This window comes from Lytechinus variegatus, chromosome 13, assembly GCF_018143015.1.
Source record: "Lytechinus variegatus isolate NC3 chromosome 13, Lvar_3.0, whole genome shotgun sequence".
In the NCBI taxonomy this organism is placed as follows: domain Eukaryota; kingdom Metazoa; phylum Echinodermata; class Echinoidea; order Temnopleuroida; family Toxopneustidae; genus Lytechinus; species Lytechinus variegatus.
This window is the reverse complement of record NC_054752.1, coordinates 29,910,440-29,928,656: the sequence shown is the minus strand read 5'-3', so window position 1 is coordinate 29,928,656 and position 18,217 is coordinate 29,910,440. Positions and strand designations below refer to the sequence as shown.

Sequence of the window (18,217 nt, the reverse complement as noted above, 5' to 3'; positions counted from 1 at the left end):
AAAATCATAAATGTATGATTATTTTTAGCTTAAATGGTCTTAATGGATTTATTTTATGCTGTTTGTTTTTAAGAGTCTCGTACACAATTCATAAAAAACAATGAAAAACAAAAGGTCAAAAAATAAAGAAATAAATAAGAAATTGAAAAAAAAATACATGATATATAAAGAAATTTATCTGATATCTCATTTTCTTCACGTACATTGACTGCTAATACCACAAAGAATTCCTACACCAAAATTTAAAAAATTGGAGCATTATTTAGGGAGTTAGAGGAGAAAGTATGATTTTGCATACTAATTACGCATACATTAGCACAATCAATCAATAGCAATTTGCATGAAATAAAATACCATACAATTTTGTAGATTATGTGCTAGACAACCTGCTTGCCAATTTCCGGGGCAATCGTGCGATTGACAGCCAAGATCTCAAGGGGGAGTGGCCTGCGAGCCCCCCCCCCATGATCTCCCAAAATACCCAGGCCTAGATAAGGTGAATACAAGGAATAGGAAATAAACAAATACATTATTCTTTTTTGTTTACCATTTTGTATAATAAATGAATTAGAATTTGAAGCAATTTGTTAAAGATAGTAGCAGATTGGTGATGTATGAAGCATGCTTTCCTACATCTGCAGTATGTAGCATGTGCTTCCTCAAAGGATATAGTCTTTAAGTTTATCTATATAATGGGATTCTTGATAAACATGTGCATGACTTAACGGAATGTTGTTGACTCTGGGAACATCATGAGATTTCCTTGATTTTAATGACACATGAAGGAATCAGGAAAATAGAAACCTCTTGGAAATCAATTAAGCACAGCAATTTGCCATCTGGAGTTTCCTGTGTATGTAGCTAGAGAAGTAAATTTTGATCATCAAGAAGATGACCTACATTATGTACATGTACATGTATGGGTGGATAGCCACGTTATCATGTTGATATTCCTACACACATAAGATATCACACAATACTGAAGTCACTTCACAAAGATGGCTATGACAGAATGCAAAATTTCTGGCTTTTCAAGGAGCTATAATTGATTTTGTAAGACATTAGCCCACTTTTAGTAAGGTGTATCAAGTTAAAACTACAAATAACTATGGATAATGGCTGAGCCAAGTGTGGCGAACTCTGTCGAAAATGTCACATTGTTTTAAATAACTGGATTGCTGATTTCACAAGTGAGATCTAAATTTCATTCATATATGTAAGGGGAACAATATTCAGTCAATTCTACATGTAGATACTACTATATCTTAGATCCTAGAGAGTGGGATCAATAAATATGTACAGAGGAAACACATATAATATCAGGGGAGCATTTCATATTGTCATCACTTAAAACTGTTGTAAGCTACTGAAATCTTTGCATCTGATTGGCTGAGGATACATTTGTCTGTGAAAAATCACTGACAATGTGATTTATGAAACACTCCCCTTGAGAAACACAGTTCTTGACTTGAGAAGGTGATGTATTATTCAGAGGCCCTGTTTCATAAAACTTTTTACAAGCTCCTGTTATAAGCTCCAGTAATACTGTAATTTGATTGGTCAAGAGCAAATTTGACTTGCAACTCTAGCACTTATTAGTGGTAACATTTTTTATGAAACAGGTCCTCAGCTAAGGCTCTTTCCATCACTTTGCTTGTTGGTTCTAATTCTTAATGCTAGGAGACAAATTCTTGCTTCAACAACATAATTTTGATGGTTCCAGGGACTTTTGTATGCATTGAGTTTCTGCGACAACACAATTACACAGAGCAAGCCATCTCCTACTGCTGCGTGGGGTATTCCTCAGACAACCCACGTAATGCCAAGTCCATTGGAATTGCAGTCTGATGAATAGCTCATATAATTTGATGATTTATATCACTGATTCATCATCATGCCCGTCAAAGAGTCTTTGAACCCTATGGAGGGATTCATCAAGCGGTCGTTCTGTTTCATATTAGACTGCAGTAACCGCTGCATCCACCTTGGTTGGGCTGCCCTGGTTGACCGACTCCAAACCCTCTTTGTCTTGTGTCATTCTCCCATAGACCGGGAGTCTGAATGATCTTGGAGGTAGAGATAATATAACATACATTATAATTATCAAAGATACAGATAGGTTCCCACTTCTTGGGGGTTTCACACAAAGAATCAGGATAACAATGACCAATCCATTTATTAGAATGAGGGAGAGTGCATCCCATGAGAATAATCTGACCAATGCAGTAATACATTAATGAAATGGAACCTAAAGGCCAAGTCCACCCCAGAAAATTGTTGATTGAATCGATAGAGAAAAATCAAACAAACATAACCCTGAATATTTCATTAAAATCAGATGTACATTGTAAAATATGAAAGTTATGGCTTTTCCAAATTTCACTTATTTTTCAAAAAACAGTTAAATGCACAATGTCCATCACTCACTATTTCTTTTGTTTTTTATTGTTTGAATTATACAACATTTCAATTTTTTGCAGATTTGACAATAAGGACCAACTTGACTTAACCATAAGTTGTTAAAATAATGGTAATTTCACATGTTCAGGGAGTAATAAAATTTTGTTTCATATGACAATGATGAGAAAATTAGAATATTTCATATTTCACAAAATACAAAAGAAATAGTGAGTGATGTCATCAACTCTCTCATTTGGATGTAACTGGCTCGTTCATATAACTATTTTGTTGAAAATGAGCAAAACTTTAAAATGTCATAACTTTCTCATTTTACATCCGATTTTTATGAAAATTTGGTGGGGTGTACTTGTCCTTTAATGAAAGTAGTTGCAGTAAACATTGTTTTCATGATGTATGTCTGTAACTGTCTCAATCTGGTACAGTTACATTATTAAACTGAATTTTTAAAAATCATGAAATCTAAGCCGGAAAAAATGATCACATTGAAGATACCCAACATAGAAAAGCTCAAGTGGGATAGTGTATCATAATTGCTTGGAAAAAAAGCCCTCAGATTTTGGTGAAATGTACGGTTTCTCTGTAATTACACAATTTCTTTCAGAATCCTTTTGCACATATTTCTTAATCATACATACAGACACTTCAGTGATCATTTTGAAATAGTAACCACAACCGGCATTTACATTGCACTGTGATTTTCAGTCAAATTTGTAACTTTGTGAAACACTACCCCTTAACTGTCAACTCAATCATGCATAGGCCCTGTATCACAAAGCATCGTGGTTGATTGTAGAATTGTTTTGTACAATTTACTGCACATAATGATCAATGCAATGCAAGAGAGCGGTGTTGGCTCAGTCGGTAATGCGTCTGCCCGTCGAACCAAAGATTGTGGGTTCGAGTCCACCCCGGGCGGATGACTGAAGCCAGTGCATTGTGTGTAAACGTCTCTCCCATGTTTCATAGATGCAGGCTATGTTACAATGGAAAACACTCCGTCCCTCGGATAGGATGTTAAATGGAGGCCCCGTGTAGAGGAGTGCATCATCTTTGCACGTTAAAAACCCACTGCACTATTCGTATAAGAGTAGGGGGAAACCCCGGTGTAGTGGTCCACCTGCATTCCCCCCTATCAGTTATATCGGGAGGAGAGACCTGCGGGTCACAGTGATTCAGTTTGCTTTTCGCCTCCCAGGCACAGGTGACGCCAAACAAATAATAATAATAATAATAATCAATAATGATAATCCTTCTATGATCAATTACTAAGCTTTGTGTCATCTGCCTTGAGGAAAGTATTTCAGGTTGGTCAGGTTGCTTGGGAAGGGTGATACAAATAAGTAATATCTATAGCGCACATATCCACCTTCCTAAGTTCTCAAGGCCATACTATATTACCCCGGCGAAGCTAGCCTACCGATTCAGGTGCGCACATCTATTAGAGGAATCACTTCCCGCCGGTACCCATTTGCCTCACCTGGGTTGGGTGCAGCACAATGTGGGTACATTTCTTGCTGAAGGAAAACACGCCATGGCTTTGACTCAAACCCACATCTTTCAGATTGAAAGACAAGAGTCCTAACCAATAGACCACGACGCCCCCACATACAGGGTCAGTCTACCTTGATCAGCTACCTACAGTACATAACATGCACAAAATTTTCCTAAAGGAATCCTAATTAGGTTCAAAGACACAACCCAAGTGTGCCTGCCATGTCTATGGTGTCAGAACATCTTCTTGCCACACCCCCTTAAAGTTTTCCAGGTAAATAAGAGTCTTATCCTGAACACTACTTTTCAGCCACAAACCTATGAGTAAAAGAGTTTTTACGAGCATCCCGTATATCAATCAGATATATGATTATTTACGTCTTGGACCGACATTTAACGTCACCATCCGGACGACGTGACCAGAGCTCGAACGTCTGCATGTATCCCGGCTTAAGACAATGAAACAATTTCTGGGGACAAAGTCACGCAAGAGGAAAATACAAATATTATTAGGCTACACCTATCAAAACAGATTCCTACTTGGCCGATTCTTTTGGAAACCAAAATGTTGGTTTAGAGATAAAATACATATATGTTAATGTAAGGGCACTACTTATTTTTTGTTCATTTTTATGAAAAACACATTGACCCTGATAAGAAGATCCATGTACATGTATATGTCTGTTTTACAGCTTAGTCGGTAAAACGGGGGTTTCGTATTCCGCTGACCTGATTTGATTCCCACTTGGTGCGCGTCGGCCCTCTGGTTGCTTGCCAACAAGCATTCATGCTTTCTTAGCAATCGGGTAAAAAAACACCACCTATACTACTACTATACCAAATTAATTTTTCTTAATTCAAGGAGTTAAAGATAAATTAAAATATCAGATGTGGTAACAATCTCAAAATGAGTTCTAACAGAATCTAATAAAATTACCACCCAAGTGTTTGTATGGATAAATAAAAAATATGTGCGAAATGGCTCTGGAAGAAAATGCGTAATTGCTGAGAAATTAGCAAAATGAGCATTTGATATAAATAGATGGGTATTTTTTGAAGCAATATTAATGCGCTGTCCCGCATATGCTTTTCTGTATTAGTGATCATCAGAATTATCGGTTTTGAGCCAAGATAAGATGATTTTACTAAGACAAGTTAACATTAAAGTAACAGGTGGGTGTTTCATAAAGCTGTTCATAAGATATGAACGACTGGTGACTCCTAAATGATACATGATCCGTAATTCACTTAAGAACATGTTCTGGTCGTTCAAAAAGTTGTGCGTAACTTTATGAAACACCAATATGGTGACAAGTAACCTTGATTTATATAAGAGACTTTCTCATGGAATAATTGTTTGCTGCAACTACTTCCTTTTACCTTTAACCAGCAGGGCCTACAACACAAAGTCTAGAAATTGATCATAGCAACAAAAATTCAAAATTGATTGCAATGGCCACAGTGATGACAGTGTACAATCACTCATTAAAATCAATCGTATGATCGGATGCTTGGTTTTGTGTAACTGGTGTCCAGCATATAGATTTTCAGCTGCATTTAGACATACCTTTTCTACCAGCTCCTCAAAAGCACACTGCACTCCATCTCTTGTTTTGGCGCTGCATTCGATAAAGAGGCAAGAATGTTTCCTGGCAAACTTTAGGCCCTGCTCTCTAGATACTTCTCTTTTCTCCTGTACAAAAACAACAACATGAAGGCAATATTCATCGAGGGAACAAGTCATACATAGGGCCGTAAATATTTACATCAAAATTAGAGGCAGCAAATTTGTTTGGGAAGATAAATAAAATTCATCTTCCTTCTGAAGCTGTGATTGATAGCTGAGACAGTAATTATCTAAAATTTACAAACCATGCAGTCATTCATACATCAATATATTCATGAAAGCACCGATGTAAAAGAAACAAAACACCACCATTGTAAATAGCTGATGATTGCATTTTTGAATGCTGCAGGCCTCATTCCTACGAAGTAAAACTTATCATCTTATTTGTTGTTTCAAGGTTTGCTGGCATATGGATGGACCTACTCCTTTAATATCGACCGGCATAAATTTTTATGCATCACAGCAACGAAAATGGTCAAATCAATTTTACTAAATACTTGTCTTGCGTGTCTAGAAAATGTGGCAGATAAAATTCTACAAATTCGACATTCCTACCTTTTGCCCTCTTTTCTTTTGTGTAATTTATTGATACTTTTATTGATTGTTTTTGTTGATACTGCGCTCAGTCTCCCACACACATAAATTTGTAATACCAATAATGCTCATGCGTGAAAGGGTTTCCAAACAGGAGGTTGATAAGTAGCAGACCCTCTACACATACCTTGTCTATCTTGTTTCCGACCAGCATCTTAATAATGTCTGCCTTAGTAGAGTACGTATCAAGTTCATTCAACCACTGACCTAACCGGTCAAAGGTCATCTGATTGCTGACATCATATACTGAAAAGAAGATCAGGAGAAAATTATGAAACAAAAGCTAAAGCAATCACTGATATCACAAACAGAGACCATTGGTTTTTAAACCTAATCTTAGTTCAACAGACCTCCCAAACTGTCAAAGTAAAAACTGGGTTATTAAAACAAAATTAGGAAAGATACACCAAACTACATGTACATGGTCATCAACATCACCACCATCATCACTAAATCTTCGTCATTTTCATCATCATCATCATCCTCCTCCTCCACCTCTTCATCATCATCACCATCATCATCATCACCATCATCATCACCATCATCATCATCACCATCATCATCACCATCATCATCATCATCATCACCATCATCATCACCATCATCATCATCATCATCACCATCATCATCATCATCCTCACCATCATTATCATCATCATCATCATCATCATCACCATCATCATCCTCCTCCTCACCATCATCATCACCATCATCCACCAACATCATCATCATCATCTCTATCAGCAAACCTCGTTATGATCATTATCATTAATATCATCCCTCCTATCATCCTCCTCATCACCTTCATCTTCATGTAATTTACTGAGAAGAGACACTGACCCAGAATGACCCCCTGAGCTCCCCGGTAATAACTTGGTGTCAGCGTGCGGAATCTCTCTTGTCCTGCTGTGTCCTGTTGATGAAAAATAATGATATATGAAATGTACATTAAATGTATCAAAATCTATAGCTTAAAATCAACATCACCCACGCTGTTTTGAATTATGGTAGATACTTTTATGCCCACTCATTCTTTATTTTAATGAAATAGGCCCACAGGTTATTGGTCCCAACTAAAATATCTGAATCTTAAAGGGCAAGTCCATCCCAACAAAAAGTTGATTTGAATAAAAAGAGAAAAATTCAACAAGCATAACCCTGAAAATTTCATAAAAATCGGATGGGAAATAAGAAAGTTATGATATTTAAAGTTTCGCTTAATTACACAATTAACAGTTATATGCAGATCCTGGTCAGTATGCAAATGAGGAGACCGATGCCGTCATCCACTCACTATCTCTTTTGTATTTTATCATATGAAATACATGTATTCTAATTTTCTCCTTATTGTCAAGAGAAACAACAACTAATTTCTCCTGAACATGTGGAATTAGTATTGTTTAATACTATATGGTTCAGTCAGGTTGGTCCTTATGGTCAAATCTGCAAAAAATGAAATATTGTATAATTCACACAATAAAAAACAAAAATAGTGAGGGACATCATCGACTGTCTCATTTGCATGTCACTGAGTTATGCATATCACTGTTTTGTGAAAAATAAGCGAAATTTTGAAATGCCATAACTTCCTTATCTTACATCCGATTTTGATGAAATTTTCTGCATTAAGTTAATTTGATTTTTCTCTATTTATTCAAATCAACAATTTTCTGGGGTGGACTTGACAATATTAAATTATATTCTGAAAGAAATAAGGAAATCTGATCACAAAAAGACAATCCCTGTATTCAATTTAAAAGATGTACAGTGCACATGTGTATTTCACTCTCTAGACTAGATACAGATTTTGTTGAGTTGCCATCAAATCATATTGTGAATACTGGAATTAAGCATGCCAGTTCACATTTGGTTTTATGTCCGAGAATTTTTGCCCTACTACTTTTCTTGTATAAGAGAGCAGTGTGAACACAACATATGAAAATATTCAGAAAGAAGTGGATTATTGGAGAGGACAGCAGAGAGTATGAGAGAAGTTGGGTAGAAAATGGGGAGAGATATAGAGGGAATGGATAGATAATGAATGATTACAAATTAGTAAACTGAGGAACAATGTGATGATTAGGGTGAACAAGTGGAATGCCTCTGGCCATCTCACCTGCATCACGCGATTCAACATAGCAGCAGTGCAGACTTTGAAAACTACTATTACTAGCACAAGATGTTCAGTGCTACTTGGTTACCGGTACTCTTATTTCCACGTTTTATGAACTAGACCAATACACTTTACAGAGATAGGATGGTAATTCAACAAATAAAACCAATGTGGCCAAAGTTCAATGACCTCACATGACCTTGATCATGTGACCTGAAACTTGCACAGGATATTCAGTGATACTTGATTACTCTCATGTCCAAATTCATATCAATAAACTTGCAAAGTTATGATGGTAATTCAACAGATACCCCCATTATTGCCAAAGTTCATTGACCTTTGACCTTGGTCATGTGACCTACAATGTGCACATGATGTTCAGTGATACTTTATTACTCTTATGTCCAAGTTTTATGAACTAGACCAACATACTTTTAAAGTTATAATGGCAATTCAACAAATACCCCCAAATCTGCCAAAGTTCATTGACCCTAAATGACCTTTGACCTTGATCATGTGACCTGAAACTTGCACAGGATGTTCAGTGATACTTGATTACTATTATGTCCAAGTTTCATGAATCAGATCCAAAAACTTTTAAAGTTATGAAGGTAATTAAACAAATACCCCCAATCGGCCACAGTTCATTGACCCTAAATGACCTTTGACCTTGGTCATGTGACATGAAACTCATGCAGGATGTTTGGTGATACTTGATTAACCTTATGTCCAAGTTTAATGAACTAGGTCCATATATATTTTAAGTTATGATGACATTTCAAAAACTTAACCTCAGGTTAAGATTTTGATGTTGATTCCCCCAACATGGTCAAGTTCATTGACCCTAAATGACCTTTGACCTTGGTCATGTGACATGAAACTCTAATAGGATGTTCAGTAATACTTGATTAACCTTATGGCCAAGTTTCATGAACTAGGTCCATATACTTTCTAAGTTATAATGTCATTGACGCCGCCGCCGCCGCCGTCGGAAAAGCGGCGCCTATAGTCTCACTCTGCTACGCAGGCGAGACAAAAAGGGGAAAAAGACGGAGGAAGATAATGATGAAGATGATGTTGATGATGATGTCTGATGATAATGGAGATGATGGTGATGATGATAATGAGGATGATGATGATGACTGTGATGATGGTGCTATTATTGATAATGATAATGACGATGATGACTGCAATGTAGGTGCTGTTGATAATGATGATAGTGAATCATGACTGATGATGGTGCCGATGATAATGATGATGATGATAATGATGACTGTGATGATGGTGGCGTTGATAATGATGATGGGGGATGACTGCAATGATGGTGCTGTTGATAATGATGATGATGATAATGACTGTGATGATGGTGCCGTTGATAATGATGATAATGACTGTGATGATGGTGCCGATGATAATGATGATGATGATGATGATGACTGTGATGATGGTGGTGTTGATAATGATGATGATGAAAATGACTGTGATGATGGTGCCGATGATAATGATGATGATGATAATGATGATGACTGTGATGATGGTGGCGTTGATAATGATGATGGTGATGACTGCAATGATGGTGCCGTTGATAATGATGATAATGATGGTGATGGCAGCAATGATGGTGCTGTTGATATTGATGATGATGATGACTGTGATGATGGTGCCATTGATGATAATGATGATAGTGATGATGATGGTAAAAATTATGAAAAAAAATGGTAATGATGATGCTGAAAAGAAAAAGGGAGAAGGAGAAATAAAAGGTGATGTTGATGAAAGGGAGAAAGAAAACATGAAGTTGATGATGAAATGTGAGAAGACGAAGAATCAATTGAAAATAACAATAAAAAATGATAAACAAGTATGATCCAAATGCTATGATACAAAAAGGTCATCTTTTTACAGTCTATTATTTTTTACAATACACTTACCCATATAGCAAGTTTAGCTTTATTGCCATCTACAGTAAGAGTTTTCACTTTGAAGTCCACTCCTAATAGATAAATAAAAAAAGAGGAAACAGGTCAATAATCAAACAGGTAATGCTTTGTTGAAGTTTGCTCATAATAATAAAAAAATAGTGTTAATTATTATATACACATTTCAATTTATTATATACACTGAATTGTGAGCAAAGCAGTATGAACCATTCAAATGTCTCATGAAGAGCGAAAATGAGTTCAGTTTAGAAGTCAGTTTGAATATGATCTAATTCATATTGTAGATTGTACCCGTACCATGATAAAATTGTAAAATCCAGGTCCTGTTTTTAGAAGGGGCAAAAAAGATATAGAACAACAGGGAAAAGAATAGGAAGAAAAACAAAGTAGAATCATGAAGGAGAAGAGAAGATCGGAGAATGAGAGGAAATTTGGATAAAAGAAGGAAATAAGGGGAATTAAGATTAAGAAGAAAAATAATAGAGAAAAGAATCTAATCTTAGGCCACCCATGACAGATCCACAAGGCCTAGTCTCAAGACATTTGCTGCATCATTTTGAAGGATTCCTATGAGTACAACAATCTCAGAAATTAATATTAAAAAGAGAATTAGATATACTATTTATCACATCATTCCCTTACCTATTGTAGCTGCTTGCTCGGGATCGAACGTATCGTCTGTGAATCGGAGGAGTAAACTGAAATAAATACAAACAAAACAAAATGAATATGGTTATATGCCACTGTCACTTTTTAAACTATAGAATAAAGAAAGAATCAATCCGGGGGGGGGGGGCACTCAGTATATAATGCATATTGGGTATGTGCCGCAGAGGGGACCCCCATTTTTACACTCAAATTTCCGTTCCAAGGCATAGCATTTTTGTCTTGAGAAAAAGAACAAAAAAAAGCCGCTCCAAGGCATAGCATTTTCTTCTTATCGAGAAAAAAAGAAGAAATCCGCTCCAAAGCTTCGCATATTTTTCGTTACGCCGTTCCGATCGCATTGATCTGCTACAATGAGCCGCAATTTTGGTGAAAAGCGGCTGCAGAGCTCACCCGGCGGAGGCCGCGCTAGCTGCATGACCGTTCCATAGGGATGCATATAAGTGCTCACACGCTGGCGATCCGTTCCAAGGACCCCCGTTTTCACAAACATTTGTCGTTCCGAAGCCCGTTCTGAGGACCCTCCTTTTTACATTAAGCCCGCTCCGAGGCCCCGTTTTTTGTCTCACCTGCGGCACACCCCCACCATTTTTTGGTCGAGTGCCCCCCCCCCCCCGGGAATCGATGCAATTAAGATACAAGGGCATTCCCGGTAATAAAAAAGTCACTGATATAACACCACTCAGAGTGATGTTATGCTATAATTGCTTTTGACTTTGGAATTATATTGGCATTCAGCACTTTTGTGCTGGCAACGGACCAATCATGGTGATCAAAGAGATCAGTTTTTTATTGGTAATTGGTAAACAATGAAGAGAATCCTTGTCTACCAGAGGAGCACCTTTCCAGATTCAATAATACTTAAGAACTCCCTCCCTCAAAGCACAGATAATTGTACCTCTCTGACTAGTCTCTTCAGACTTCACATCTTTAAACAAGAGGTACAGAAGACCTAGACCAAAAGCTTCGGTCTCTGTTATGTCGGTTGTTCAGCTGAACTCCGTTGGCTTCACTCACCAAATACAGAGACCGAAGTTCTAGCACGATCTGTACAGGGGACTCAATGGCCATATGTTTATGTACTTAAGATCGGATAAAACGGGGAAGTGAATTTGCGCGATAGCCAAAGGCGAGGTAAGTCACTGTTTTTGTTTTTTTAACTTGATTTTTCTCAGTTTTTTGGCAATTAATGCCACGAGGGAATATTAATTTGCATTTTGTTAGCGTTAACTTTCAAAATTATTATTCATTATTAAAGACAAAAATTGAAGAGCCCCGACGAGGGGATTTTGCAATGCAAGTCCCCTAATGGTGGCGGCACGATACGAGCCGTCTGTGTACGAGGAGAAATTTAAAAAAAAAATGTTAAAAAACTCCTCGAAACAGACGGCTGCCAGCTGTCTACAGTCCAGAAGATTTTACTTGCATGCTGTAGGTATGTGACAAAAAAATGAAAATCCTCAAATCTCAATGAATTTTGTATCATTTGAAAGCCCTTAGAAAGACCTTTCAAATGATACCAAGAACTCAAATTTTCATCAAGAAATTATAAAGTTATTCCAGTTTAAGTCGCGCATATTTATCCAAATTTGTGGTCATTGTCTTAATGTAAAGTCAATGGAGTGCATAACCGATTTTTGTGACCATTTTGTGACCATTTTGAACCCAAGTCTTCAACGGGCTCTAACTTCTTTGTTTTTGAGCCCTTTGAAGTAATTTAGGTATCAATGGAAAGGTGAAAGAAAACTCAATTGATGTGTAATCATTTCACTTGGTAATTTTTCTTCTTAATATGTGTAAAATAATTTCTTTTAATTAATTCTAATTATGCAAATTACGCAAAATCACAATTACTCGCCTCTTTTTTTTGCCAAATGAAGGTGATGAGAGATACATGTGTAATTTATATATAATTTAGTTGGCATCAAAACAGCATCATGTAGATAACTTCCTAAATGAATTTGTTTAAAGTATTGTTTTTGTAATTTCTAATGTATTTCTTTGTTTTTCTGATATAAATTACAATTAGCTCTTTTTCAACTTTAGTATTGTGTACATGTATGTATGGGGTCTGTTTTTTACAAATGAAAAATATCATTCCTTTTGTACATGTACTTTGTATGGTATAAAAATACAAGTGTGTTTTTCTGATGTATTTGATTGTTTCACCAATTCTTTATGTATTTTATTGTTTCAACAATTTGTTTATAGATGGATAATGTAGCTTTCATTTTGGAGACCGTGGGCATTCGATTACAATTTTTTAGGAAGGATGAGCAGCAGAGTCTGAGGGTGTTAAGATGTAGCATTGCATGTAATTCAAGTATCAAGGAAACATAAAAATTAAGCTTTAATATATGCATTTCTTAGATATGTATGATTACAACAAAGGCCATGTTCGAGCACTCTTTTTTTAATGAAAAATAAGTTCATATTCTAGCGTGAAATCACTGCACATAAATAAAGCTCTGAACAGCAACAAAAACAGGCATCAAAGCTCCAACACTCAAAAAAAGAGAACAAAAGTGACACAAAAACTTATACAAATCCCATCCTCATTTCAACTTATGAACACAACCCCCCCCTGCACCCTTCTTGAAAAAAAAAATTATTATAATAAAATAGAAAAAAAATGAATAACATAGAAAAACAAGTGGAATGCCTCTGGCCGTCTCACCTGCATCACGCGGTTCAATATAGCAGCAGTGCTGACTTTGCATACTACTCTAACTCGCACAAGATGTTCAGTGATACATGGTTACTCTTATGTCCTCTTTTTATGAACTAGACCAATAAACTTACAGAGATATGATGGTTATTCAACAAAAAACCCCAACATGGCCAAAGTTCATTGACCTTACATGACCTTTGACCTTGATCATGTGACCTGAAACTGGAACAGGATGTTCAGTGATACTTGATTACTCTTATGTACAAGTTTCATGAATCAGATGGATCCATAACTTTCAAAGTTATGATGGTAATTCAACAGATACACCCAATTCGGCTAAAGTTCATTGACCTTTGACCTTGGACATGTGACCTGAAACACGCACAGGATGTTCAGTGATACTTGGTTACTCTAATGTCCAAGTTTAACGAACTAGACCAATAAACTTTCAAAGTTATGATGGTAATTCAACAGATACCCCCGATTCGCCAAAGTTCATTGACCCTAAATGACCTTTGACCTTAATCATGAGACCTGAAACTTGCACAAAATGTTCAGTGATGCTTGATTACTATTATGTCCAAGTTTAATGAATCAGATCCATAAACTTTCAAAGTTATGATGGGAATTCAACAGATATCCCCAATTCGGCCAAAGTTCATTGACCCTAAATGACCTTTGACCTTGATCATGTGACCTGAAACTTGCACAAAATGTTCAGTGATGCTTGATTACTATTATGTCCAAGTTTCATGAATCAGATCCATAAACTTTCAAAGTTATGATGGGAATTCAACAGATATCCCCAATTCGTCCAAAGTTCATTGACCCTAAATGACCTTTGACCTTGGTCATGTGACGTGAAACTCATGCAGGATGTTCATTGATACTTGATTAACCTTATGTCCAAGTTTCATGAACTAGGTCCATATATTTTCTAAGTTATGATGACATTTCAAAAACTTAACCTCAGGTTAAGATTTCGATGTTGATTCCTCCAACATGGTCTAAGTTCATTGACCCTAAATGACCTTTGACCTTGGTCATGTGACATGAAACTCTAATAGGATGTTCAGTAATACTTGATTAACCTTATGGCCAAGTTTTATTAACTAGGTCCATATACTTTCTAAGTTATGATGTCATTTCAAAAACTTAACCTCAGGTTAAGATTTGATGTTGACGTTGTAAGGTCATTTTAACCCCAAAAAGATTGACCAAAAAAGAAAAAAAAAAAATGTAGTATTGTTACATGTCCCCCTATTATTTTGGGTAGGGGGACGTGTCTCCCTGCGATTTCCACCCATGATTTTAATTTTAGAAAAGTCAACATTGATATCCCACTGTCAAAAGCAAATCCAGTTTCCAAATGAAACGATAATCATAATCAACCACCTCGACCATGTCGACTCTTGAGTCACATAACCTTGGGATGATAAAATCTTTTTGTGACAAATGATGTATTAAAATCAATATCAGAATAATTATCTATGGTATAATGACAGAGATTTCCCAAAAAGGGCACAACATTATCATCAAGTAAGCAATTTAAGATCTAGTTCAATCCAGCATGAACGACTCACTATCGACCGCTCCCATCACCCTGCCAACCGCAGGCGCACCGGGCAGCTCGACTGCCGAGAAATCGGCTGTGACAAGGGTAGCTGGCATCTCTTATATCTGGACTGCGCAATGTCAGAATGGCGTGATGTTGGATTTTCTAATAATTCAACTTATATATTTACAGTCAAAATATATACCTAATCGGATTGTTGTTTTACTTTCCATAAAAAAATTTCAAACATTTACGCGTCCAAAAATTTGATGAACTTTCAAGCTCTGATATCCACACTTTACAGGCGAGTATCCACATTGAAACTTATATGTACAGAAAGAGCACATCTTCAGCTGTCTGTTAAAAGGCACGAGATTGCATCTACTATGTGCGCATGCGCAATAAACCCCATTTTCAATGAGCCGCCCAGACAGAGGCGATGCCACTCGCAGCAAAACCTGCGCAAAAACCGTGCTACCAAAACCAGCGCTCGCGATGCCCCGTATTCGCACATACATGTAGCTACATGCTGTAAGTAATCTTTTGATGGACGATGTACATACCATAAATAAAGACAAAAAACGATGTGCCCCGTCAGGGGGATTTTGCATTGTTAACAACCCCCTAAATGCCAATGCCATGAATGGTGGCTGCACGATAGCGAGCCGTCTGTTTACGGGGAGAAATTTAAAAAAAATTAAAATGTTAAAAAACTCCTCAAAACAGATGGCTGCCAGCTGTCTAATCTACATCGTTAGATCTGTAAGTCATGATTCATGTAGCTCATCTACGTTGACAACTTGATTCAAGTGTCAGTGTATTATAACCTTGTTCATTGAAAAGACTTCCCGGAGATCAGCAAGTAAATGCACATCCTAGTAGCCTCAAGTGTATATATTCTAATGTAGATACGTTCCTAAATAAAAGGCATGAGTAACAAGTTCTTATTTCTAGTTATCATCCCCATGTTATTGGTTTGACAGAAGTTAAACCAAAGAATTCTCGTTACAATCTATCTTTAGCCGAAATTCAGCTAGATGGTTATGAAGTTTTCCACAACCTACAAGAAGACGGTCGTGGAGTATGTTTGTATATATCTTGTTCTTTGAAACCCGAGTTATTTACAGGTTTGTCTGTGTATGGATTTCAGCAGGCTGTGTTTGCTCAGATTCCTTTCTCTGGAAGCACCAAACTTCTAGTCGGTTTAGTTTATCGCAGCCCAAATAGTAATGATCTTGAGAATGAACAACTCTGTTCTACTTTACGTGGGATTGGTTCAGGTGGTTTTAAAGATGTTTTGATTTTTGGTGATTTTAATTATCCCGAGATTGATTGGAAGTCTGAAACATGTATTCCTGGTGTAGAACACCCAGCCTTTAAATTTCTTGAAAGCACGAGGGATGCTTTCCTTGTACAGCATCAACAAGAACCAACTAGACACAGACAAGGCCAGCGCTCTAACATCTTAGACTTGGTTTTTACTTGCAGTGAGGATGACATTTCTGAAATTAATACGACTGCAGGCATAGGGAAAAGTGATCATTGCACTCTCATTTTTGATATGAAGATTAAGGGATTTATCTCTTCCATTAGAGACAGCAAGTACCTGTTTAACAAGGCAGACTTTGCAACTATGAGTGATAAGCTACATGATGTACATTGGGAAGCTGAGTTTGCAGATAAGTCTGTTGAGGAATCTTGGCTCTTTTTCAAGCAGAAGTTACATGATGCTGTCGATAGATATACCCCAAAGATTGACTCAAAGAGGCATCAACAAAAGAAACCTTGGATGGATGCAAAGACCCTTGGCCTTGTGCAGGAGAAGCACAGACAGTATAGGAAACTGCGTGTTATGCTAAAGGATGTTAATCGTACAAGATACAGTGGAGGGGATATTGATGAACAACGCCAATGTTACGCCCATTCAAGTAATCAGGCCAGATGGGCATGTAGAAAAGCTGTTCATAATTTTGAGGGACGTATTGCATCTGGATCTAAACAATGCCCTAAAGCTTTTTGGTCCTATGTAAAATCCAAGACCACTGTCCGGGAGTCAGTTGCCAACATTGTCAAACCTGATGGGAGTACCACTACTTCAAACAAGGAAAAGGCTGAAGTTTTGCAGGATGTTTTCACATCAGTTTTTACTCAGGAGAATATGAATGACATGCCAGCTCCCCCTGTGGGTGTTTTTATTGCTCCGTTTGATGACATAGAGATATCTTCCAATGATGTATTCAATCTTCTGTGTAAACTGCGACCAAGTAAAGCTCCTGGGCCGGACCAAATCCATCCACGTGTACTCAAGGAATTAGCTGATGTACTTTGCTTTCCTATTTCCATTCTGTTTCAGAAAAGTGTAGGACAAGGAGTTTTGCCTGAAGATTGGAAGAGTGCTAATGTGACCCCTGTATTCAAAAAGGGTAGCAAATCAGAAGGTAGGAACTACAGGCCTGTAAGTCTGACATGTGTTATTTGTAAGTTACTTGAAAGCTTGATAAGGACACAACTTATTCGTCATCTCCAGGAGAATGAGCTGCTCTCTGTTCATCAGCATGGTTTTATTGCTGGACGTTCTTGTACTACACAGTTTATAGAAGTTTTGGATGAGTGGACACGCATTTTTGGATGATGGCGGTAGTATAGATGTAGTGTTCATGGATTTTATGAAAGCCTTTGACACTGTCCCCCATCACCGACTTCTTAGTAAACTACAAGCTCTTGGAGTCAAAGGGAAAATGCATGCATGGATTAGTGACTTCCTGCTTGGTAGACGTCAAAGGGTCGTTGTCAGTGGTCAACATTCCCACTGGTCAGAAGTTTGCAGTGGAATACCCCAGGGCAGTGTTCTCGGCCCCATTTTGTTTTTAATGTATGTTAATGATCTCCCAGATATAGTGCAGACTTCAGCCAAACTGTTTGCTGACGATACTAAGTTGTATGTTTGTTCTGATGTTCCAGGGGCCACCGGTAAATTGCAGGATGATTTGACTGAGCTTGAGGCCTGGGCTGAGAAGTGGCAGCTACGTTTTCACCCAGATAAATGTACTGTGTTGAAGATTGGAAGAAGTAGTTCTGACTCTGAGTATCATATGACCAAAGGTTCACAATCGGTTGTTCTACGTGAATGTGAGAGTGA

The 18,217-nt window shown here is 37.2% G+C and overlaps 1 protein-coding gene across 1 annotated transcript in view; it reads right to left on the bottom strand.

Annotated features, from left to right (window-relative positions):
• Positions 1 to 542: 542 nt before the first annotated feature.
• Positions 543 to 18,217, bottom strand: part of LOC121425866 (ras-related protein Rab-18-B-like) — a 29,505-nt gene continuing 11,830 nt past the window's right edge. The window contains exons 2-7 of the mRNA XM_041621948.1: positions 10,829 to 10,884; positions 10,178 to 10,239; positions 6,974 to 7,046; positions 6,261 to 6,379; positions 5,480 to 5,605; positions 543 to 2,066 (exon numbers count right to left, since the gene is read on the bottom strand). Coding sequence (XP_041477882.1) covers positions 1,953 to 2,066; positions 5,480 to 5,605; positions 6,261 to 6,379; positions 6,974 to 7,046; positions 10,178 to 10,239; positions 10,829 to 10,884 — 550 coding nt within the window. The 3' untranslated portion in view covers positions 543 to 1,952. The remainder of the gene's footprint in view (positions 2,067 to 5,479; positions 5,606 to 6,260; positions 6,380 to 6,973; positions 7,047 to 10,177; positions 10,240 to 10,828; positions 10,885 to 18,217) is intronic.